This window comes from Ailuropoda melanoleuca, chromosome 10, assembly GCF_002007445.2.
Source record: "Ailuropoda melanoleuca isolate Jingjing chromosome 10, ASM200744v2, whole genome shotgun sequence".
NCBI lineage: Eukaryota > Metazoa > Chordata > Mammalia > Carnivora > Ursidae > Ailuropoda > Ailuropoda melanoleuca.
The window spans coordinates 65,434,361-65,459,364 of NC_048227.1; the positions used below are offsets into that span (position 1 = coordinate 65,434,361).

Consider the following 25,004-nt stretch of genomic DNA (forward strand, 5'->3'; position numbering starts at 1 on the left):
GTGACTTATTTTATTTAGCTTAATGCCCTCAAGGTCCATCCATGTTGTCACAAATGGCAAGATTTCATTCTTTTTTATGGCTGAATAATATTGTATACATATATATACCACAGTTGTTTTTTTTTAATCCATTCATCCATCAGTAAACACTTAGGTTGCTTACATATCTTGGCCACTGTAAATAGTGCTGCAATGAACATGGGGGTGAAGATGTCTTTTCTAGTTAGTGTTTTCATTTTCTTTGGATAAATACCCAGAAATGGAGTTGCTAAATTATATGGTAGTTCTATTTTTTGGGGGGGGGTAGTTTAATTTTTTGAAGAACCTCTATACTGTTTACCATAGTGGCTGCACCAATTTACATTTCTACCAACAGTGCACCAGGGTCCCATTTGTTCCACATCTATGCTTGTTATTTCTAGTCTTTTTGATAATAGTCATCCTAACACATGTGAGGTGATTATTTCATTGCAGTTTTGATTTAAATTTCCCTAATGATTACTGACATTGAACACCTTTTCAGGTACCTGTTGGTTATCTGTCATCTTTGGGAAAATGTCTATTCAGATCATCTGCCCATTTCTTAACCACATTGCTTGTTTTTGGTGTTGAGTTGGTGTTGAGTTCTTTATATGTTTTGGGCATTAACTCCTTAAGGTATATGACTTGCAGATATTGTCTCCTATTCTGTAGGTTATCTTTTCATTTTGTTGATGGGTTCCTTTGCTGTGCAGAAGCTTTTTAGTTTGTTGTAATCCCACTTGTTTATTTTGATTTTTGTTGCCTTTGCTTTTGGTGTCAAATCCAAAATATTGCCAAGACCAATGTCAAATAGTTTATCACCAATGTTTTCTTCTACTTTTATGGTTTCAGATCTTACATTCAAGAAATGTATTCAGAGTTTGTTTTTGTGTACAGTATACATTTTCCCAGTATCCAGTTTTCCCAGCACCATTTTTTTAAGAGACTGCCCTTTCCTCATTGTATGCTACATTCCTTGCTCCTTTGTAGTAAATTAATTGATTTTGTGTATGGATTTCTTTTGGGGCTCTCTACTCTATTCCACTGATCTGTTTTTATGCCAGTAAGTTTTGATTATAACAGGTTTGTAATATAGTTTGAAATCAGAGAATATGATGCCTCCAGCTTTGTTCTTTTTCTTAAGATTGCTTTTGGCTATTTGGGGTTCTGTGTGCTTCAATATAGGGGCACCTCAGTGGCTCAGTCAGTTAAGTGTCTGCCTTTGGCTCAGTTCATGATCCTAGGGCCCTGGGATTGAGCCCCACATCGGGCTCTCTGCTCAGTGGGGAGTCTGTTTCTTCCTCTCCCTCTCCCTCTGTGTGCTCTTTCTCTCTCTCAAATAAATAAAATCTTTAAATATATATATATATATATATATATATATATATATATATATATTTAGGATTTTTTTTCTATTTCTGTGAAAAATGCCATTGGTATTTTCATACAGAGTATATTGAATCTGTAGATTGCTTTGAGTAGAATGGACATTTTAACAATATTAATTCCTGCAACCCATGAGCACAGAATATCTTTCCATTTATTTGTATCCACTTCAGTTTCTTTCATTTATAGTTTTCAGTGTGCAGGTCTTTCACCTCCTTGGAAATTTATTCCTAGGTATTTTATTCTTTTTGATGCACTTCTAAATTTGATTATTTTTTAATTTCTCTTTCTGATAGTTGTTACTGGTGTATAGAAATGCAACAGATTTTTGTACTGATTTTGTATACTGCTACTTTGCTGAACTCATTGATTAGTTTTAAGTTTTTTGGTGGAGTCTTTAGGATCTTCTATATATAATACCATGTCATCTGCAAATGGTGACAGTTTTACTTCTTCCTTTTTGAAATAGATGGCTTTTATTTCTTTTTATTGCCCAGTTGCTCTGGCTGGTACTTCAGTACTATTCTGCAATGATATAATTGAAGAGGTACCTGTAATTAAGTGAAAAATATATTCAGCATCACCCAGACTTAGTGTGAATTTTTGTTCTTGTGAGCAATAAAAGAGAGTCCTCTAGATTTTGATTATCTTGTAAAAGTAGGATTTTTTAGTTTCGCTTATAGGTTGTACTTTCGGTTTATTATACAGTAGCTACATTGGATTTGTAAATAGTACTTATTCCGTATTGATCTCTGGCTCTTTCTCAGAGAGTGTCTGTGTGTTAGTTTGCTCGCCTTTTAGTTTCCTTTGTGTTTGTTTTGATGCTTTTCCTTTTTGTACTTTTTATAAATAGCATAATTACTCTGGAAAGGACCTGTGGAGTTACATAATCTAAAACTGTCATTTTAAAATTGAGAAACTAAAGTATGGAGAAACCAAACTTATTTGGGCAAAATCACACAGCTACTTCTTCATACCACACTGCCTTATGCTGTCATTCTTGAAGTTTAAGACTTAACTGGTGTTGGCTATCAGTATGTGCAGAAATTAGATAAAAATAACAACCCCATTGCTGATGGACTGAAAGATGCTATTGATTCATTATTTTGGTTCAAATATACGATGAAACTTGAATAACAATTTTATATATATATATATATATATATACGTTTTGTATAACAGGTCTGGATAAAATTGAATTTCTGCAAAGCCATGAAAATCAGGAAATTTACCAAAAGGCTTTTGATCTGATTGAACATTACTTTGGTGTGGAGGAAGATGACCCCAGCCTTGTACCTCAGGTGGATGAAAGTCAGCAACAGTTCGTGTTTCAGCAGCAGGAAGCACCAATGGAAGGGTTTCAACTTTAACTTGGTGGGGGAAAAATTAATGGCTACAAAGGGTGGTTTCAGATATCTCTTCTTTGTTACAATGTCAGTAGGAATGTTTGATGTGTTTTTACTTAGAACAGAAAAGAAAAAAGTTGATGCACTTTTAAAAAGCAAAACAAAAAAAAGTTTCCATTCAGATGCAATCTTTCATTATAGTTTTGTTTTTGTTTTGGTGTACCTATATTTGTGTTTTTATTGTTTTATCTATTTTTTGTAACTATTTGTGAGCAATTAAATACATATGAAATTATTTAATAACTTAAGCTTGAAAAGGAGAACTTTGGTAAAGTATTACATACAATGGTTCTGAATTTTTTCTGGCATCTTGGAACTGCACATGAGCAGTACAGCTGATAATTGCATTTTGGCAGTAAGTCTGACATGCCCAGTCTACTAAATCTACCTCTATCTTGAAGCAAAAACAAAAAAGCTTCAGAAGCATGAAATAGTATAAAAGCTAAATTAGAATGTGAAAATATCTATTACCTTAAATTATAAATCACTGTGCTGTAGGTTATACTTTGCAAAAAAAAAAAATTACAACAGAAAACCTGTAAAATTTATTTATAAAACAGAAGTATTGTACTGATAATAATTAAAATGTGGCAATTGTGAAGAGAAAAGCTGTTCTTCATGTTGAACACATTAAAGTGATTACACAACATTTAAATATTTGTGTTTTTAACATGTAAATGCTATTATATTAGTATATTTTGTATTTTGACCAAATATGCTACCATTTTTGAAATAGTGTTTTATTATTTTTTCACTCTTTATTTTAAAAAGCATCATGATAGAGATGCCATCATGAATCTAAAGTAGTGCTGCATAGCAAAAATAATACTGTAATTCTTCCTCTGATTTTTTTCAGAGCAGTTATTAAAAAGTTTCACTTTTTGTGTAATAATAAACTTAGGTACTTGAATGGCAAAATTATCCTGAAGAAATCACCTTGTTATGTGTTAAGTTTTATTAAATGCACTTAATGTTTGGACACTAAAGGATGACACTAATGAAAATTGCTAAGGATTCTTTAATATAGTTGAAATCTATATTAGGAATTTTTTTCATTTTTCATAATACTTGGAGGGCCATACTGCTGCTTGTTGTAAATCAGTGTATTAAATTACATTTGTATCAGATTGGTCAGTATAGTGTATGTGTTTTACGTATTAACAGCAAAAACCTCTTCAAACCATGAAGCTTTTAAAAAAAAGTTTCCATAGAAAAAGTATATATATATTTATTTATAGATACATATGTAAATGGTGTCTGTATGTTATTCTCACAGTGCTGTACTTGGTAGAGCTTTCTAAGCAGATATGGTACTGTTGAACTCAGCCTTTTCATTTAGAGTTATATGCAGGCTATTAACACTTCCAATTATATACCTAAAATACTTATTTAAAAATTAGTATACAACTGTTTTAAGATGGGAACTAAGGCATTTTTGATATGATTCATAGTCTATTCTGTAAAGAAAGATTTCATTTATGATAGCATTTATAATGTTTCTGCTGGAAATCAGAGGCATGTTACAAGAAGAAAATGTATGTAGGAGTACTTTTAAATAGTATGACACTTTGTAAATTATGTATCATGAAACTATGCTTTTGGCAAGACACTTAAAACCTACAGCTATGAAATACAGGTTTAAATGGTGTCCATAATGCTGACTGTGTCTGCCAAACCTCTTTTATATATTGTTAAGTAGAGGATTGTATCTGTGCCCTTTTTATTGTGGTGGAAGTTACAAAGTTTAGTATAAAAAGTTTTTCTTTTGCATTATATATAGTCAAAAGAACAGGGTAGTTCTATCAAAGATTACCAAATTGATGGTGAATTTATGAGATAAACATTTTTTTGTGGTACAGATGGTTCTAAGTATCAGGTGACAGGGTATTCCACTCTTTCTAATCAATTGAACTTGATAATGCAGCATAATTCATAAACTAACCAGCTGTGCCTGCTTTTATTTTGAGGACCCTGTAGTCACATTAATAAATACCTAATCCAAGTCTTTCAAACAAAATAGTTCTTATAGAAGGAAAAATAATATATATGTGTGTACATACCCACACATATATAAAATGATTTTTGAGGGGACAATTTTTAAATTTTGCCGGTAAAACAAACCTTATATCTCTAAATACAGAATATGACCATATTTTAAGCATCTAAATATAGAATTATACTTAATTTCTTAGCTCTGTTATTTGGGTAATTAATTTGATTAGATTTGAATGCAAGAGGGAGTATCTGTCTAATAGTTGGGACCAGTCATTGACATGCTGATGACTTCATTGAACCAACACTAGCAAATACTTTGTTACTAAAATTTTTTTTATATATGACTACTCTTTTCAAATAAAATATTTAAAATGCTCCAAAATGTATTTTCATTAATCTTCACTTATCCTTATGGAAAAAAATATCTTTTTTTAACTTGCTTTCCTAATAAGATATATTTAAATTCAAGAGAAACTGTGCCAAAAAAAAAAAAAAACAAAACCTAAAACATGTTGTAAAGGGAAAACGCATGCAACATTAATGCAAAAAAAGAAAACACTTGAAAGAGCCTTTTACATTTATTTAATTAAATTCATTGTTTTACTTTGTCTGAATTTGAATTTGTACTAGTTAATCTATGCAATTATGCTTACTTGTTATATCATATTTGTAAGTACTTGACTCACTAGCCTTGTTTTCTTTAACAAGTTTTATTTTGAAAGGTGTTCCTAGAACTTAAATTTTTAGTGTCATTTTGTTCACTTAACTGGTAGCACCAGAACAAGAAAGCAAAAAAAAAAACAAAAAAACAAAAAAACAAACACATAAAAAATCTGCTGGCACAGAAATAACATCATTTGGTAAATGTAAAACTTATTTGCACGGTAAAAGTTGATTTGTTGGACTAAAAGAAGCATTACCTTTGCCTCATTTTGTCTTAAGAAGGAGCATCATGGAAAAGGTAACTCTAATACAAAGTCTTAGTGAATTTTTGTTACTGTTCTGAATTCAGCAATCTACTGGCTGCTTTGTGAAACTGTGAAATCAAAGTAATTGTTGTTAACCTTTACTCATTTTAGTTCATAGCATTACTGTTTTATGAAATGCGACATTAGGAGCCAATATGGTAGGGCTCTGCAAGGATAATGTGTCTTTAAATTCTGAATTGGGGAGTGGGATGAAGGGAGGATATTCTTGCCTAACTAAATAAACCAACATTTGAGCAGTATGCAATATTATGAAATGTTACAGCACTATATTAAAAATAATAAAATACTATTTTACAATTGCATTTATGTAAATGTGTCTATTTCATTTATTCTCACTTAAGATGGTATATTCTTTTTTTTTTTTTTAAGATTTTATTTATTTATGTGACAGAGAGAGACAGCTAGCCAGAGAAGGAACACAAGCAGGGGGAGTGGGAGAGGAAGAAGCAGGCTTCCAGCGGAGGAGCCTGATGTGGGGCTTGATCCCAGAGCGCTGGGATCACGCCCTGAGCCGAAGGCAGACGCTTAACGACTGTGCCACCCAGGCGCCCCTAAGATGGTATATTCTTAATGGAACAAAAACAGATGCCCTCATTGATTATAATTCCATCCACTTTCTAGAACCAGTCAGATTGTTGTTTGTAGCATATCCGATAAAGCAGTATGTTGCTTTTATTTTAGAACTTATTTATTCTGCTATACATCAAATTTGTCTTTGTATTTCAAGCTTTGACAGCAGACATTCATGTGTTTTGAGATTATTTTTTCCTTTTCTGTTCTGTTAATGCAACACAATGCATTTATTTAAGGGGTAAGATCTTTAAACCTGATAAACAGAAACCAGAGGGAATGTCCGATTTAACTTATTCATGAACTCCGGGATACATGGTCTACACCGTAGCCAAGCCCAAGCCTCCCTAGCCTAGTATTTTTGTTTTCTTCTGCTGCTACTATATTTTTTGCTTTGCCTGGCTTCGTTTCCTTCAGTATTTGAAACTATGTTAATCACAGAGTAGCAAAAGTAATTGGATCCGTTATTTTTAGGGTACCTTACTGTCAATAAGGCAGTCTGCAATTCTAGTGACAAATGAATTCCTGAAAATGTATGAAAATACAATGTACAGGTCAAACAATAGACTTAAATATGCAGTGGCATTCCCTTCCCAGAAATTCCTAAGTACATCCTTTAATGATGTATTTGCTCAATTTTATATATGTTCTTTTTTTTAACTTTTAAACATTTTTAAATTTATTTAAATTAACATATAATGTATTATTGGTTTCACAGGTACAGGGGTATGATTCATCAGTCTTTACCCAGTGTTCATTACATCACATGTCCTCCTTAATGTCCATCACCCAGTTACCCCATCCCTCCACCCTCACTCCCCTCCAGCAACCCTCTGTTTGTTTCCTATGACTAAGGGTTCTTTATTTCCTTTCCTTTCATATTTGAAGAGTTGACTAAGTTCAATGAGCACATGATTCCCCCCCTTTTAGCACATCAAATATTTTTATATTTGTTTCAGTAGCTTAAGTTTTATGAAACATACATCATTATTAATAGCACTTTAACATTTCAGTTTTCCATTCTGTTATGAAATGGGACTTTCAGATAGTTGCACTGGCTGTAAAGCACCACCAGAACTAAAATGTTGATTGGGGGCAACCCCACAAAATAAACAACTTGGAATGCCCAGTAGTTAATGCACAACCATTTTAATTTGGAGGCAGTAGGAAGTTGGGGGAATTTAATGTGTAATGCCCAAAAGTGTCTGTTATTTAAAAATTGAATGTTTTAAACTTCTAGACTACTTTTGAGGGAACTCTTCTGTTCTTTTTCAGTTATGGTTAACATGTTTTTAAAAGCTAAAATGGCACGACAAAATTTAATACACATTAGGATTTGACATGACTCACTATTTTCTGAGCATCCCATCTTTTAAATTGTTTTATTATAAAATATACACAAAGAGAATAACGTTTGAATAACAAAATGAACACCTACATATTCACCACCCAACTTAAATTATCAGTCCTTTGTAACTATTACTCTGGATTGTGTTTACTAATTCCTATGCTTTTCCTCATTGTTTTATCTCATGTTTATGTATCCCTAAAATAGTTTCACTTCCCTGTTTTTGAAATGTATAAAATGGAATATTTTACATATCCCATGATTTTTTTAGCTCAATGTTAAACATTTTTTGAGGTACATTCACACTGATGCATATCTGTGGTTCATTTTCTTTGCTGTCTGCTCTTCCATTTTGTGCCGTCATCATGATTATCTGATAAGGCAAGTCTTCTATCTTGTTTTTCTTCAGGATAGTCATAGCTCTTTGCATTTTCACATAAAGAATTCACCCCTCAAATTCTGTTAAGAGGCCCATAAGATTTTTGGATGAAATTAATTTAATCTAGAGGATGGTTTTGGAGGAATTAACATCTTAATGATACTAACACTATCGGTGAACAAGTTATAGCTTGCCATTTACTTAGAGCTTTCTCACTATATTTCAAAAAAAATTTTTTATAGTTTTCTTCACAAAGATCATTCACATTTTTAAGTTTACTCCAAGGTAGGACCCTTATGTTTTTCGTTGTAAAACAATTATCTTTTGTTACCTAAAATTTTCCAGCTTGCTGCTGGGATATAGAAATGTAATTTAATTTTGTACATTAATCATGTCCAACAACCTTGCTAAATTAATTCCAATTTATAGATGATTTGGAGTTTTTGTAGACAATATTAACTGAATAATGTCATTCGTTTCAAATTCTTGTTTCTTTTTCTTACTGTATTAGGATCTCTAGTACAATATCGATTAGAAGTAATAACAACAGGCATTTTAAACTTGTTCTTATTTTTTTAACACCTTTAATTGTTGCACCACAAAATATAATGTAGTTGGTGTAGTTCCTCTTGCTTTTTGCAGATTCTTTATTATCAAATTTGCCTACTCCCCAAAATCAACATTCAGGGCATTTTCAAGGTTATTTGTGGACATTATGTAGAGTGGTGAAAAAATTGAGTCACCCAGGGCACATGTTCCCAGCTGAGATTGAACAAAAAAACAATGCTCTGCTTTCTTATTTCAGCTTTCATACTATAAACAACTATCCTTTCCTGATCTATTTAATGCCACGTTTCTTGCGCTTCTGTTGATTTTGCTATTTAAAACGGCCTCCAAGTATAATGCTGAAGTCCTGTCTAGTGTTCCTCGTTAAGTGCAAGAAAACAGTGATGTGTCTTAACAAAAAACACATTACGTTAGCTAGGTTCGTTTGTAGCTCTGTAGGCTTGGAGTTCAATGTTAATGAATCATATACATAGTCTTTAAACAGAAACACACATAGAACAGATTATGTATTGAGTAGTTGACAAAGTGTTATCAGAAGCTCTCAGGAATCTAACCCTGTATTTCCCCTAGGAATAATGATCAGTACTTGCTAATGCAATGTTTGCAGCAACTTTCTACAGTAGCTCCCATGAGTAATGAGAATTGACTGGTTTTTTTTTTTTTTTTGTAGATAGTTTTTGTCAGCTTTAAAAAGCGCTCTTATTCCTAGTGTAAGGTTTTTATTTTGTTCTGTTTTTAATGGTGTTTTTTTCTGCATCATGAATAAGCATATGGTTTTCCATTGTTAATACGTTGAAAAATAGACTTTCCAGCATTGAACCTATTTTAGGATATACCCAATATGTCATTAATCATTTTACTGCTTTTAAGCTTCAAATGCACCCTTCCTCAACCCACTTTGTGATATTGGTACTGGACCCTGTAAACATTTCTCCTTTGCCAAGTGGCATGATGTTAAGCTTTGTCGGTAGAAGGCACTGGAGAGACATTGGAGGGGAAAGAAGTGTCTTGACCTCTTCCAAGTGTGCTCTTCTTAGTGTTTGTTCCTGTCATGCGTAGCTGTCATGCAGAAGACTTAGGGGTTCACCTCCAGGACTTGGCAGCGGCACTTCTGCAGGCAGCTTCATGGTAAGTTTCGTTGGCACCTCCAGTCAGCTTCCCAGCAAGTTCAGTGGCACTTACCACAGCTCACTGGGGAGTTACCCCATCTGGTTTTCTTTTTTCTTTTCTTTTTTCTTTTATTTTCTCTTCCTTTCCTTTCCTTTTTTTCTTTTCTTTTCTTTCTTTTTCTTTTCTTTCTTTCTTTTTTTTTTTTTTTTTAGATTTTATTTATTTAACAGAGACAGCAAGAGAGCACAAGCACGGGGAACAGCAGAGGGAGAGGGAGAAGCAGGCTCCCCACCATGCAGAGAGCCCAATGTGGGGCTCGATCCCAGGACCCTGGGATCATGACCTGAGCTGAAGGCAGACACTTAACCATGTGAGCCACCCAGTTTCCCCCACCCCCAATCTGGTTTTCTAGCAAGGTTGCACAGGCACCCCGTAGGTAGCTTCCCAGCTCGTTTCACTGGTGCCCCAGCAGGCTTGCAAGGAGACTTGCAGGCACCCCAGTGGGCAACTTCTCAGTGAAATTAAGCAGCACCTTGCAAGCAACATTCTAGGGAGTTCCTCCAGCACCCCTGAGAGCAACTTCCTGGTGAGATTTGTTGGCACCTCAGTGGACAGTTCTCTGTTTGCCAGCCTCAGCCTGAGACACCCAAAAAACCTAGCTGCCATCCAGGAATGCTGCATACTGATGAGGTCTGAATCTTAGCCTTGGAGGAGAGGGCCCTATTCCAAGTCCATTCCTTCCTTGGGCATAGTGGCTGTTCCCTACATCTGCTTCTGCTGCTATTTATCAGACTTCTCTTTACTTGTAGTAGACAATCCCTCATTACTAATCTTTTTACATTACATTTTCCCTGTTCAGGTATCAAGGACATGCTGCTTTATTTTTAAAAAGAAAAGTTTTATTGAGATATTCACTTACACACCGTATAATTTATCCACTTAAAATACACAATTCAATGGTTTCAATGGTTTCTATACTCATACAGATGTATAACTATCACCACAATCAATTGTAGAACATCTTATTTTGAGACTCCCTTCTTTCATTTAACGTAATGTTTTCAGTGTTTATCCATGTGGTAGCATATATCAATACTTCATTCCTTTTTGTTACTAATATTCCACTCTATGGATATAACACATGGACATTTGGGTTGTTTCCACACGTTGGTTACCATGAATTGCTCCCTTTATCAAATAACCCTCTTTGTGTTTGGTAATATTCTTTGTTCTAAAATCTACTCTGATATTACTATAGCCACTCCTACTTACTTTTGTGTTGCATGGTATATCTTTTCCGTCTTTTTACTTTTACTCAATTTCCCCCTTTATAAAATGGATTTCTTGTAGGCAACAAATAGGTCTTGCTTTTTTATTCTGACAATATCTGCATTTTAACTGGAGTGTGTTTATAAATTATTGACAATTATCATGATTATTGATTTAATTTAGTTTAGACCTACCATTGTACTTTTAGTCCCTTTTATTTCGGTCTGCTTTTTCTTTTTCTACCTAGTTTTGGATTATTTTTTAGGGTTCCATTTCATCTCCTTTTTGACTCATTATAACTTTATATTTGTTTTTCATTTTTTATTGGTTGTTTTAGGCTTTAAAATAGGCATTTTTAACTTCGGCTACTCTTAAATAATATAGAAGCATGTCACATATAACACTGCACTTTTGAGCACTTGGAATGTGGCTGGTACCATTGGGAAATGGAACTTCTAATATTACTTTGTTTTAATGAAGTTAAAAATAAAAACTGATAACTTTACTTGGTTATTAGAAAACCTAAGTATATTTGGAACAACTTGGATATGGGGATCTTTTTTTTTTTTTACTATACATTTTATGAAGTCTAAATATAGACCAAGTATTTCCATTCAAAATATAGCCTTTGAACTGAGATGTAAAATCTACATTGGATCTCAAAAATTTAAAAGGGAAAAAAGAATGTAAAATGTGTTGTTAATAATGTTTATATTATGATTACTTGCTAAAATACTATTTTGGCCATATTGGATTAAGTTCCATTTAAGTTAATTTTACTGATTATTTTTACTTTTTAACATGGCTATTAGAAAATTATAAATTTCTTATGTAGCATTATTTTTCTATTTGATATTACTGGTATAAGCTTAAATACAGTATACTTCCATTTCCTCCTTCTCAGCCTCTGTCCTATTGTTTTCATACATTTACTTCTCTGTATGTTATAAACCCCATAACACATTCATGGTTTGGTCATAAATTTTTGCTTTAGTTTATTATTTTAAAAGAGATTTAAAAATTATGAAGTTTTTTATATTTGGCCTCNNGCCTCTGTCCTATTGTTTTCATACATTTACTTCTCTGTATGTTATAAACCCCATAACACATTCATGGTTTGGTCATAAATTTTTGCTTTAGTTTATTATTTTAAAAGAGATTTAAAAATTATGAAGTTTTTTATATTTGGCCTCATAGTTACAATTTCTAGTGCTCTTCAATTCTTTGTGTTGATGTAGATTTCCATTTGGTATCATTTTCCTTCTACATGAAGGACATTAATATTTTTGTATTGTAGGTTTGCTGGTGGAGAATTCCATCAACTTTTGTATGCCTGAATAAGTCTTTACTTCACCTTCATTTTTGAAAGATTTTTTTTTCTTTTTTTTAGAGAGGGAGAGAACAGAGGGAGAGGGAGAGAGAAAATCTCAAGCAGGTTCCACAGCCCATGACCTGAGCTGAAATCAGGAGTTGGATGTGCGTAACCAATGGAATCACCCAGGTACCCCTTGAAAGATGTTTTTATTGGGTGTAGAATTCTAGATGTATTTTGTTCCTTTAAGATGTTGCTCCACTGTCTTCTGACTCGCCTTTTTCTGACAACAATTCTATCATTCTTATCTCTGTTCCTTTGTAAATAATGTTAACTTTTTCTTTGGCTGCTTTTAAATTTTTTTCTTCATCACTGATGTTAAGCAATTTGGTTATGATGTGTCCTGGTTTACCCTTTTTCATGTTTTTTTTTTTAAAGATTTTATTTATTTATTTGACAGAGATAGAGACAGCCAGCAAGAGAGGGAACACAAACAGGGGGAGTGGGAGAGGAAGAAGCAGGCTCACAGTGGAGGAGCCTGATGTGGGGCTCGATCCCATAACGCCGGGATCACGCCCTGAGCCGAAGGCAGACGCCTAACCACTGTGCCACCCAGGCGCCCCATACCTTTTTTCATGTTTCTTGTTCTTGCAGGTAGCTGAGGTTCTTGGGTCTGTGAGTTTATAGTTTTCATCAATTTTGGAAACATTTTAACCATTATGTCTTCAAATATTTTTTCAATTCCAATTTCACTTATACTAGGCTGCTCAAAATAGTCATACAGCTTACCGATGCTTTGTCCATTTCTTTTTCTCCATGTGTTTGGATAGTTTTCATTGTTTTGTCTTTATTTTTTTAATTTAAATTCAATTTAGTTAACATACAGTGTATTGTTTCAGGGGTAGAATTTAGTGATTCATTAGTTGCATTTAACACCCAGTGCTGATTACATCAAGTGCCCTCCTGAGTGGCTAAAATTAACAATTCAGGAAATGACAGATGTTGGCGAGGATGCAGAGAAAGAGAAACCCTCTTACACTGTTGGTGGGAAGGCAAACTGATGCAGCCACTCTGGAACACAGTATGAAGCTTCCTCAAAAGTTAAAAATAGAGGGGCGCCTGGGTGGCACAGCGGTTAAGCGTCTGCCTTTGGCTCAGAGCGTGATCCCGGCGTTGTAGGATTGAGCCCCACGTCAGGCTTCTCCTCTATAAGCCTGCTTCTTCCTCTCCCACTCCCCCTGCTTGTGTTCCCTCTCTCACTGGCTATCTCTATCTCTGTCGAATAAATAAATAAAATCTTTAAAAAAAGAAAAAGTTAAAAATAGAGCTACCCTACAATCTAGCAATTGCACTACTAGGTATTTACCAAAAGGATACAAAAATACTGATTCAAAGGGGTACATGCACCCCAATTTTTATAGCAGCATTATCAACAATAGCCAAACTATGGAAAGAGCACAAATGTCTACTGACTGATATATGGATAAAGAAGATGTGGTATATATATAATACACACACACACACACACACACACACAATGGAATATTACTCAGCCATTACAAAGTATGAAATCTTGCCATTTGCAATGACATGGATAGAGCTAGAGGGTATTATGCTACGCAAAATAAGTCAGAGAAAGACAAATACCATACGATTTCACTCATGTGTAATTTAAGAAACAAAACATAAGCATAGAGGAAGGGAAGGAAAAATACGATAAAAAACAGACAGGGAGGCAAACCATAAGAGACTCTTAACTAAAAGAAACAGAGGGTTGTTGGAGGAGAACCGGGTGGAAAGATGGGATAATTGGGTCTTTAAATTCACTAATTTTGTCTTCTGTTGTGTCTAATTTGCTCTTAACTCCATTAGTGTATTTTTCATGTCAGACTTTGTATATTTTATCTTTAGCAAGTTCTACTTGGGTCTGTTTAATATCTCCCATGTTTCTTCTTATACTCAAGTTTTTCTGTATTCTTCAGTAAGTATGACTATAGCGGTTATGTTGTCCTTATCAGCTAATTCTATCATCTGTTCTGTTTCTTTTTATCCTTTTTCTTCATTATGGTTTGTATTTTCCATTTTGCATGTATTCTTTTCATGTTTGGTAATTTTTGATTGGATACCAGGCATTGTGAATGTGACTTTGTTGGCTATTAGATATTGGGTTTCCTACATCTATTCTTAAGCTTTGTTATGGGACACAATGAAGTTACTTGAAAATGATTTGATCCTTTACAGTCATGCCTTTAAACTTTTTTTTTTCTTTTAAACTTTGTAAGGCAACCTTACTACTGAGGCTATACCATTCTAAGTACTCAGCTTCTCTGTCAAATATGAGAGTTACTAATTTGGCTGGTTCAACTCAAACTATTGTTGACCATGTGTGAGCTCCAAAATTTGTTTCTCCTTGTTCTTTCAGATGATTCTTTACATGACCATGGGTAGTGGTCACTTGTGGTCATCAACACTCAGCGGCAGATCTCTAGAGCTCTCTGCACAGCTCTCGCACTTTAGTTCCCTAGCCTGTGAAATCTAATTGTCTTACCTTCCCTAGCCTCCTGACTCTTCTCCTCAACTCTGAGATACTTTTAAGTTCCACCCAGGTTTTTTGTCTATGCCATGTAGTCTTGAAACTCTTTAGGCAGTAAAGTGGAGCAATTACTGGGCCCAACTAACTTATTTTCTCTATTTCACAGATCACTGCCCTTCATTGTCAGATGCCCAATGTCTGGAAATTGTTGTTTCACGTTTTTGTCCAAGTTTTTAGTTGTTTCAGGGAAGAGAGTATATCTTATCCCTATTACTTTTGGCCAGAGCAGAAGATAGCATACCAATTCATAATGTTGTTTTTAAAATCTCTGTTGTACTTTGGCTTTCATCCCTTTTATCATTTCTAAGCTGTTGTTTATACTTTTATCTTTTATCTTAAAGACTCTGCCAAATTAAGTTATATCAACTCTCTATATTCTATGTTTTTATTTACTTCATTAGTTTCTGCTCTTAATTTTATAATTTCCAACGTTTTATTCCCTTTGGATTTATTCTATATTTCTTTTTCTCATTTCTTAGGGATATTTAATATATTTGTTATAAACCTTTCTTTTCTAAGAGAAGCATATTTAGGCTAACAATTTACTTTGAATTACCACTTTAGCTGCATTCCACAAGTTTGATATATAGCTTTTTCTTAATATTCAGTTCTAAGCATTTTTAAATTTCTATTATGATTCATTCTTTGACCTATCAGTCATTTAGAGATGTTTTTAAATCTTCAAACTTTAAAAACCTTATGACAATAAATTAGTGAATAAAAACATTATGTCATTAATTTCTAAGTTGTGATATGATTGCATGTAGTTTGAAAGTTGATGAAACGTGCTTTATGGTTTAGGATGTGCTGTTTTAGTGAACATTCCATGTATGCTAAAAGGAGTGTGTATTATTAATTGATTCACATCTTTTACGTATTTACTAGTCAGTTTCTAAGGGAGATGTGTTCATTTCCCAAGATAATGATGGGCCTGTCCATTTTTTCCTTCTAATTCTGACCAGTTTTTATATATTTAGATGCTACATTACTTTGTGCGTACACATTTAGGATTAGTATAATACTTTTCAAGTTCAAATGAGAATTTGTATATTTATGTGTTAAGGAAACAGGACAATAGTTATTTTATTTTCAGTTTATGTGATGACTGAATTTGAATAAAACAAACTAGTTGAAACCTAACTGAAAATGTTTTCTTTTCAATTATGGTGGGAACAATGGATTTTCCTGCTGAAAGCTGAAGACACAGCAGCCTTATTATGCCAAGTTGAAAATGTGATCAGATTGAAGGTTCAGTCATAGGTTTTCATGGTGAGATCTTCTGTAGCAGCGCACTAGCGAATGGCCATCATCCAAAGAAGCAGTCAGTAGATAGAATGAAAGAGTACAAAACCTTTGGTCTAGGATTACTAATGTTAAAATAGGTGACAGGGAACAGATTGGTTAATAAAATGATGTAACTAAAACAAAAGAGAACTCACAACAGAAGTCCTGCTCCCAATCTCTGTTCTAGGTAATTTTTCTGTAAACATCTTTGCCATAAGCATTTTCCCTTCAAACCTTTTTACAGCCTGACTAATTGGCCATATGACAATTCTGCCTTAAAAGATAAAATAACTGGTTGATGTTTGGCTTCATTCTCCACTGAAGAATCAACCAGCTTTAGCAAAGTTAATGTATTGAAGCTCAGTTTCATTTCTCTATTGACAAAATTCCCATTTTTATATTCTATATCTTAACTCTTGTAACCGTCTATACAGCATTCTGTTGTTTCAGTAGTGTCCTTTGTATATAGCATATTACTGTTTTTAATACATTCTGAGTATCTTTGTCTTCATTTACCAGAGTTTGTTTCATTTATTCTGACTATCAATATATCTGGATTCATTTTGACCATGTTATTTTGTCCTGTTTCTCTTTTTTCTATTCTCTTTTTCTTTCTCTTCCCCCTTTTTTGCCTTTGGACTAAAGTCAGTCATCTATTTTTCTTAAAAATCTCTACTTGTTTGAGAGTTCATATTTTCCTGTTACCCTAGGAACCTTAACATATATATTTAACTTAACAAAATCTAAAGCTGATAGTTTTACATTCCTCTCAATCAGTGAAAGTCCTACCCAAATACAGTGGTAGTTTGGTTGAAAATTAGTTTAGATTTTAAAGAATGCTTACTGAATGATATACACAGAGTGCTCATTTTAGCATTATCTGTCTTGGCCAAAAACTGGACCAAATATCCAGATAAACTGCCTCATATTCATACAATGGGATGCTATAACAAAATAAAAATGAATAAACTCATGCTACACAAAATTTGTGGGTGGATCTCACAACATAATGTGGAGCATAAGAATCCACCCTCACAAGTGCGTATTGTGTCATTCTAGGTACATGAAGTTCAAAAACAAGCAAAACTAACCTCTGGTGATAAAACTCACAGCAATGATTACGTTTGGAGGGTAATGAATGACAGAAGGCAGAAAGGAGGTTTCTGAGGTGTTACTGGTGTTCTGCATCTTGACCTGGGAGGTGGTTGTGCCCATGGGTTCACTGTAAATATTTATCAAGCTTTGGTAAAATTTTACTAAAAAGTAAAAATAAAAAGACTTTGTGCTTCTCTTTACCAAATAAAACCATGGCAATTATTTTGTTAAATATTCTATTTTACCTATCTTTTATTGTTTTTGATAATAGTAATGATCCTCTGATTAACACCGTGTCACTCAGAATTTCATTTAGCCTTAGCCTGTGCAGCCAATGCAGCTTCTTCACGCCACTTAGCTTTCTTTGCCAGGTTCCAACTTGTTAAGGATTCATGTCGTTCTGCAGCCTGAAAAATAAAAAAATAGAAAACCAAAACAGAACAAAAAACAAAGCAAAGCATTGTGACTCTCTGGAAAGGATTTGTGTTTCAGATAGACATACATAGGAGATACTCTGTGAAAAGGAGAAAAGTCACTTAAAACATCTGTCACAAGCAGTACCCAAGAAAAATGATCCTTTGGTATAGAAAAGAAATTATTTAAGCTGTGAGACTTCTAGTCAATAGGACAACTGACATCAGAAATCTGCCCTGGCTCTCTTGGCACACAAAGACATATTTTTTGGATAAAACATGATAAAAATATTTGCAATAGTTATGCTCAAAATCAAGAAAGGGAAATCCTCAGGTATCAGAAATGGAAAGAACTCAAAAGGCATGAACTGGTGGGGAATAAGGATTGAAGCCAGGATGGGAAGGAATGGTTTCAGGCAGGGGGCGTTAGGGAAAAATATTGGTTTTAACAGCTGTGAGCTGGGAGTTTCATCTCTACACCAAAAAGTGAGTCCAGAGTTTGGATCTTGAATTGGAAGTATCACGTACTCCACTGAAATGACTAAAATTCCTCTTACTAGCCCAAGGAACTGGCAAGGAAACTAGGCATTTATCTGGAGGTGGGGTGGGGAGAATCACCCCTGAAAAGAAGAGATCATCAGCATCGTAATGAGGATGTAAACACTCCAGCTAGAGTATAGATCGGGGGAGTAATCTAAGTGCAGTAAAGAGAAACAGATACAAAAAATAGAAAAAAAAAAGTTAAGAGACATGGAGAATAGAACTAGAAGTTCCAACATACGTGTATAATAGGTGGAAAGAATAGAGAGAATGGGTGAAGTGGCCATATTTGAAGTTATGACAGCTTAGACTTTTTCAGAAGTGAAGAAATGTATATATAGGTCTTCAGACTGAAGAGTGTACAAAGTTCATAGGAGAATAAAAAAATGTAATAGATATTGACGCATGCCTAATCCACCCATCACATTTAATATATCCATGGTACAGGGCATAGTGCTCTTTGCCTGTCGTGCCTACCAGTTCTCTCCCCACTTTTACACATCTCCACAAATGGTGGCACCATCCACCTAGTTGCTGAAGTAAAAAACCCAGGCTTTTTGGTTCCATTTTCTTTCCTCTTCCCACACCAAATTTACCACAAAGTTCTATCCTTTCTACCTCCCCCAAAAGATCTCAAATTGGCTACCCTTTTCTCCACCTCCATCTATCACAATCTCAAAGTATATGCGTTAATTATTTAAAAAAAAAAAAAGAATTGGAGACAGGCAAGAGGGACAGCCGTGAGCCCCTTTAGAAGATACTGCAATCAATTAGGCAACAGATGTTGGTTATCTCAGACCAGGGTGATAACAGGAGAGATGGTGAGGAGTGGTCCAATGGTAGGTATATTTTAAAGTGGAGTCAACAGGATTGCTGATGTATAATGGCTTACTCATGAGCAACTGGGAAGATGATAAAATAGTGAGCACCTGGACAAGGCCATTTTAAGGGGGTGGTCAGGGAAGGTCTCTGACGGGAATGAGAATAAACCAGGCCTGGGGAGGGAAGGAAAGCCTAGTGAGGAGAAAGGGTTTAGTGTACTAAAAATAGAAAAGAACTAGTGTAGATGGAGCATAATGAACGAAGAGTAGATGTTATAAAACAAGGAGGGTCCAGACAGTATCAGGCTCCAGTCTGTCATTTAGGAGCCAGAGAATCATCACCTTGGTGGACAGTCATTTTATCTACAGTGGGTTATAGACAAGAGATGACCAAATTTCTTTATTTCTATGTTCGAGTATGTAAGAAAGATTTAGGAAATTTCCCCTTTGATGAGAATTATATCAAAGCACACGTTGTCTGCCACGCTAATAGAAATGAATGGATATGTACATGACATCAGTAAGCTTACAGCCTCAGTCCCTATGTGAATTACTTGGCTCAAATACTCTCAAAAATCTGAACAGTAACCCAGGGCAGAATCATAGGACGAGGGAGAATGGTAATTGGCTACACACGCCCAGAGAGTGAAGATGTATGGATCCACGCAAACTCTTCTGTGTGATGCGGCGGCCAACACTTAGTTCCAGCTCTGGCTGTGCTACTAGAATGCAGTTCACGAACAAGGAAGTTACCATCAGGCTCTAATGGCTTCGGCCGCGAATGCCACTGTGAAGAGGGACACGGCTAAACCGTAGTGTGTTCAGGGGAGAACTCAGAATAGAGGGAAGCTGTAAGGGATAGGAAATTAAGACTGGAGAAGAGAAGACTCGTGGGGATGTACATCGTTGATGTCTCCCAATATTTGTGGGGTTGCTTCTCATGGTAAAATGTGATCAGCAGGTGACAGGATTTGGGGAAGAAGAAACACAATTAGAGTAATCAGCTCTCAATTTCTCTCTAGAATACTGGGGATGACAAGGAAAGGGCTTACATATGGGATATGGACAAACAAGTTGTCCTTGAGCACTTCCAACGTTTGTCATTTCTGAGGATGTCGTGATTCTGTGCTATAGCTGTGACTGAATTCATGACCTAAGGAATGATCTAGTCTGGGTAATTTTCACACAGCAAACTTGCACAGATTTTAACTAGGCTATGAACTGTCCTGTTTTTGTTTTTATCTTATAAATGGAAACAAACTTTTTTTCCTCCTATCTGCCCATGTAGTTTGCATTTGTGGACTCAAATTTTCATGAAAGAAATTGTTTCCAGGAGGATAGATATTTATGTGTGGCTCAAGGTAGTCTAAGATGAAATTGTGCTTACACTGAAAACACAGTGATAATCCCCAGATTGAGAACAAAACTCGTGATATTTCTTAAAATTCACCAGTCTGGCTTTATTTTAAAGAGATACTCACCCTTTTGGCTGATGCTATCACTGCAAAACAGGCGATAATGGTGAGTCCAATCATTATGTAACAAGCTTTCACTCGAGCCTTGTTTCTTGCAGCATCTATCATTTCTGGCCTAAACCAAGATGTGTATTCTGTTAATTATATTGAAACAATCTGTTTTTTTCTCATTGGTATGATGGACAATCATTTGTTATGTAAATATTCCCCAAATTTCCCTGAATGTCAACTGTGGAAGACATCCAAAGGCTAGCCCATTATGTTCCCAATTTCAAATTAACAGGTATATTTAGGTCTTAATTAATGTTAGTCACCACGAAACCACAGTGTAGTATAGTTTCTAATTGCTCAAAATATAACTACTAGAAATTATGGCCTGACTCTCCGTCATTTTTTGTCACAGATCAGGGTAAATGTAAGCATGTAAGTCTATGTACGTCTATGACTTGTGTTCATTTGGCCCCTCTGTTATAAGTGAGCTTCATTTTCAGTTTAGGTTTCTTTTTAAGGTTTTATTTATTTATTTATTTATTTATTTATTTAGAGAAAGACAGAGTGAGAGAGCATGGGGGCAGGTGGGAGGGGCAGAAGGAGAGTGAGAGAGAATCTCAAGTGGATTCCGTGCTGAGCCTAGAGCCCGAGGCAGGGCTTGATCTCATGACCCTGAGATCATAACGTGAGCCAAAACCAAGAGCTGGGCCCTTAACCCACTGAGCCACCCAGGCACCCCTCCTTTTTAGTTTTAAATAGATTGTTTTTTAAAGTTTGTTTTCCTCATTTTGTTTTCTCACTGGGCTCCCAATCCCTTCTTGCTTCCTCCCATCCTATCTTAATTAGAGAGACCATTACACATTCTGCGAGGACCACTGTTAGAGAAAAGGTGTGTCCTGTGGTTTTTGCATGAAGTTTTCAAAAGAAGTGATCAAAATTACGATGATTTGTGGAAGAAAAAGACAAAGTCACCTTCATTTTCTTATTATTCTAGAAATTTTATGTACTTGCTAGAATACTGGGGAGACTTATTTATTAATATAAAGTTACAGGCAAGTTATTTAAGATTTTAGCAATGCGACTTAACAAAGCAGGGTTACAAACCTAATTGTGTCTGTGGGCTTTTTATACTGAAATAAACTTTAATAATTTGCAATAATATGAAGTGGCAGTTTATAGATACACATGATTAAGGAATGATTCTTGGGAATGTATGCAGCAGTATTCTTTGTTATCTAATGTCAAGTTTAAATAGAATGTAATTACATTGAAAAAAATTTTTAGAAAGACAAGTTGCAATTTCTCTTAAAAATGAGAAACTTTTTCTTTAACTTTTCCACCAGTTTAAAGAGCACAGCAAACCAATATCTAGCCTGTTTTCCTTAGATTTGAGACAGGTTAATGTAGTTTTAAGATGTTGGTTGCAAACAGGTGAACATGAAGACATTATTAGATTATATTTGTTGCTGAATTTTGTTCCAGATGGAGCCTAGAAGATATGATCTGTTTTTACCCATCCATCTGGCTTTGATCTGCTATATCAAATTAGGTTTGCACTGAAAAAACAAGAAAAAGTACAGTTCTTATTAAATATCATTAGTGTATGATACAAAAATTATAGGTCACTTGTTAATTACATGTCCATTAAGAGCATTCAAACTGAAAGCTTTTCACGTTGTAAGTCTAACACTTAGTTTGGGAGGTATATCCCTCTTCAACAGCAATGCTTTAAAAAATTATAGAAAACAGCAAAATGAAAAATATTCAAATATTTAATGTTTCCAATGCCAAACTACAATTCCTTTCTTAGACATCTTATTGGAAATTAAATTCTCCTGTTTATAACACCTCTTTGACTGTGATCCTGAGGAAATTAAATTCTTTCTATAAAATGGGTCTGCTCGCACATAGAGCTATATTAATGCAATACTGGGTCTACTACCACTTGACAAGCATTAATCTACAATACTGCAGGTTCTTCACATTCTTTTTTTTAAGTGATCAGTTTATTTACTTTTATTTATTATTGAAATATTGATTACTCTGTTGGAGCACTAGAACTCAAAATTCCAAAAAATTAAGGATGGTGTTTTAGCTTTTCTGAGGATAATTTCTACTTTGGGCTAAGTCTGTAGTTCAGACTCTACAGATCTCAAGGAAAACAATATTTGTTTTGTAACAGTAAAAAATATCTCTGTGGTTGAATAAATGCTGAATACAGATTTCAAATTCTGTGTTATTTCAAATTCCGTGTCCATTCCTCATTAAATAATTTGATCCAAGAAAGGGACAAAAATGTTTGAGAATTCATTATTGAGTGAACATTTCCCATCACATTTTTTTCATTTATTGGATATGGTTTTGGTAACCAGTAAATTACAAAGTAATAAAAGTGTAGACAACTACACCTGAAACTAATGTAACATTGTATATCAACTATACTTCAATTAACAAATGTGAATTTAAATTTTAATTTTTTTTTAAAGATTTTATTTATTTATTTGACAGAGATAGACACAGACAGAGAGAGAGGGAACACAAGCAGGGGGCGTGGGAGAGGGAGAAGCAGGCTCATAGCAGAAGAGCCTGATGTGGGGTTCGATCCCATAATGCGGGGATCACGCCCTGAGCCGAAGGCAGACGCTTAACCGCTGTGTCACCCAGGCGCCCCTAAATTTTAATTTTAAAAAGTGTAGGTAATGTGTGCAGAACAAGATGTAGGCCTAGTTTCCATTATTCATTCTGCTAGGCACTGATTACATTGTATAAAAATTATTTACAGGACATCTGAAATCCTTGATATTAAGGTTCTAGTCTCCTTATTCTTTGTTTTAAAGATCAGCTTAAAAAAATAGTAGATTGGTTTTATTCTTAGTTTCCTTCATTCCCCTTTTTAAATCCACTCCCTTGTAAAAACTGCTGGGAAGTATTTTGGGCTTGCATAAACTGAAACCGTAGAAAGATGGTTTTTACAGGTTAAATTTACCCTTGGGGTGAAGTTGTCAGCTTGAGTTTTATCATTTAAGAGACCCTCTCTCTTGGTTTTGGGTTGGTGAAGAGGCCAGCGATGCTGACGCTCCGAAGAAGGTCCTAGCCCGAGTAAACCCAGCGCTCGGCGGTGTGCAGGACCAGGGACACCAGGCTTCTCCTGCCCCAGAATAGGAGGTCTCACGGATGCGGCTTCCTCCCAGAGGCTCTTTAGTCCTCCCAGGAGCCCCAGGCCTTCGCTGGGTGCAGCAGGGAGCTGCTCCCCTCGCAGAGCCCCTTTCCCTCCCTGGGGACCCCGCAGGCACCCGGGGTGCACGCACGGACCGTGCTTTCTATGTGGCCTAAGCGCCCCGCTGCCTTGCGGCTCCGAGCTCCCTGGGGCGGGTATCTGGGCGAGGGTGGAAGTGCCCACTGAACTTCTGGCTTTTCACCCAACTACAACAATCTCCTTGTAAGCTTAGGTGCCCCCTGTCCAGCCAAGGCGTCTGACATACATTTAACCGCACTAGGGGGCTGCTGGGGAAGCACACTCCTTAAGGTGGTAGGTTTTGTGAAGCCCCATGCCGCCTTCTTTCCAGGGCGCGCCGAGGTCGGGAGGTGCATGGACCCGGCACCCCTCCACGCGCACGAAACCCGGCCGCCGCGCAGGCCACACTTACGGGATCCGAGGCGGGATGTCCTCCATCGCTTTGAAACGCCCGGTCCACAGCAGGATTTTCTTATCGAATTGCGAAGGCTTGTGCTCGGCGGGGACCCGGTGGACCTTTCCTGCTGCAAAAGCGACAGGGGTCGACGGAGGAACCGACTGACCGTCGACCCAGTGGCTCAGAGCGCACTCACGCCTCCAGCTCCCTTCCTCACCCCAGCCCCGGGTCCTCAATCGCCGGTCCGCGCCCCCTCCCTCCCAGGTCGTTCCCAGCCCTGGCTCACCTGGACCCTGGGGCTCAGAGCCGCTGGGGGCCCGGCCGCTGCAGTAGCGGGGCAGACCCCGAGGCCGCAGAGGCGCGATGCGCCGTGGCGCCGCTTCTCCGCGCGCTCCCGGGGCCCAGCGGAAGCTGCGCCCTAGGCGGAGGCGCAGGAGGCCCCCGACAGCCGCGAGCATGCTGCGTGCCGTTCCCGCGCTCCCAGCCGCCGGCGGAGCGCTGCTCGGGCTCGCCCGTCCGCCCCGCCCCGCGCCGCTCCCCGCGGAGCCCGGACGCGCAGCTGGAGCCTCGGACACGTGCACACTCGCTCCCGGCCCCGCCTCCGGCNTCCCCCCCCCCCCCTCCTGAGACCGCTCCCTGCAGCTGCTTTTAAAAAGGCATTTCCTTGTGTCCAGAAGAAACGCTTTTCCGTCAGGCTTTCACCCTTTGGTCCCACTGTTTGGTGTCCAGAGAATAAATCTAAACCCTCTCCTGCAGAAAGAACCCACAGTCCTTCAAGGGCGGGACACGCCAGATGTTTTCCAAGTAA

General features: G+C 36.4%; 2 protein-coding genes across 4 annotated transcripts in view; one reads left to right on the forward strand and one right to left on the reverse strand.

The window, feature by feature from the left end:
* Positions 1-6,099, forward strand: part of KPNA5 (karyopherin subunit alpha 5) — a 46,256-nt gene extending 40,157 nt beyond the window's left edge. For both annotated transcript variants that reach the window (XM_034669031.1, XM_019804724.2), the window contains one exon: positions 2,590-6,099. In XM_034669031.1, the coding sequence (XP_034524922.1) occupies positions 2,590-2,777 (188 nt within the window). In that variant the 3' untranslated portion in view covers positions 2,778-6,099. The remainder of the gene's footprint in view (positions 1-2,589) is intronic.
* Positions 6,100-17,551: 11,452 nt separating this feature from the next.
* Positions 17,552-24,739, reverse strand: FAM162B (family with sequence similarity 162 member B). 2 transcript variants are annotated; one of them, XM_034669032.1, is made up of 4 exons: positions 24,483-24,739; positions 24,212-24,320; positions 20,580-20,688; positions 17,552-17,731 (listed from the first exon to the last, which is right to left on the reverse strand). In XM_034669032.1, the coding sequence occupies exons 1-4, from the start codon at positions 24,652-24,654 to the stop codon at positions 17,633-17,635; spliced, it is 489 nt and encodes a 162-aa protein (XP_034524923.1). In that variant the 5' UTR covers positions 24,655-24,739; the 3' UTR covers positions 17,552-17,632. The 2 variants fall into 2 exon arrangements, with proteins under 2 accessions (XP_034524923.1, XP_011229202.2); XM_011230900.3 differs by having other exon boundaries at positions 24,212-24,323; positions 24,483-24,737.
* Between the last annotated feature and the right edge of the window lie 265 nt (positions 24,740-25,004).

What these genes read in the sequence shown, in the direction of transcription:
- FAM162B (XM_011230900.3), bottom strand. Translation starts at nt 24,654, where the DNA reads ATGCTCGCGGCTGTCGGGGGCCTCCTGCGCCTCCGCCTAGGGCGCAGC. An exon ending in CTCTGAGCCCCAGGGTCCAG is followed by an intron (nt 24,324 to 24,482) that starts GTGAGCCAGGGC and finishes TCGCTTTTGCAG; the next exon opens with CAGGAAAGGTCCACCGGGTC. An exon ending in GACATCCCGCCTCGGATCCC is followed by an intron (nt 20,689 to 24,211) that starts GTAAGTGTGGCC and finishes ATCTTGGTTTAG; the next exon opens with GCCAGAAATGATAGATGCTG.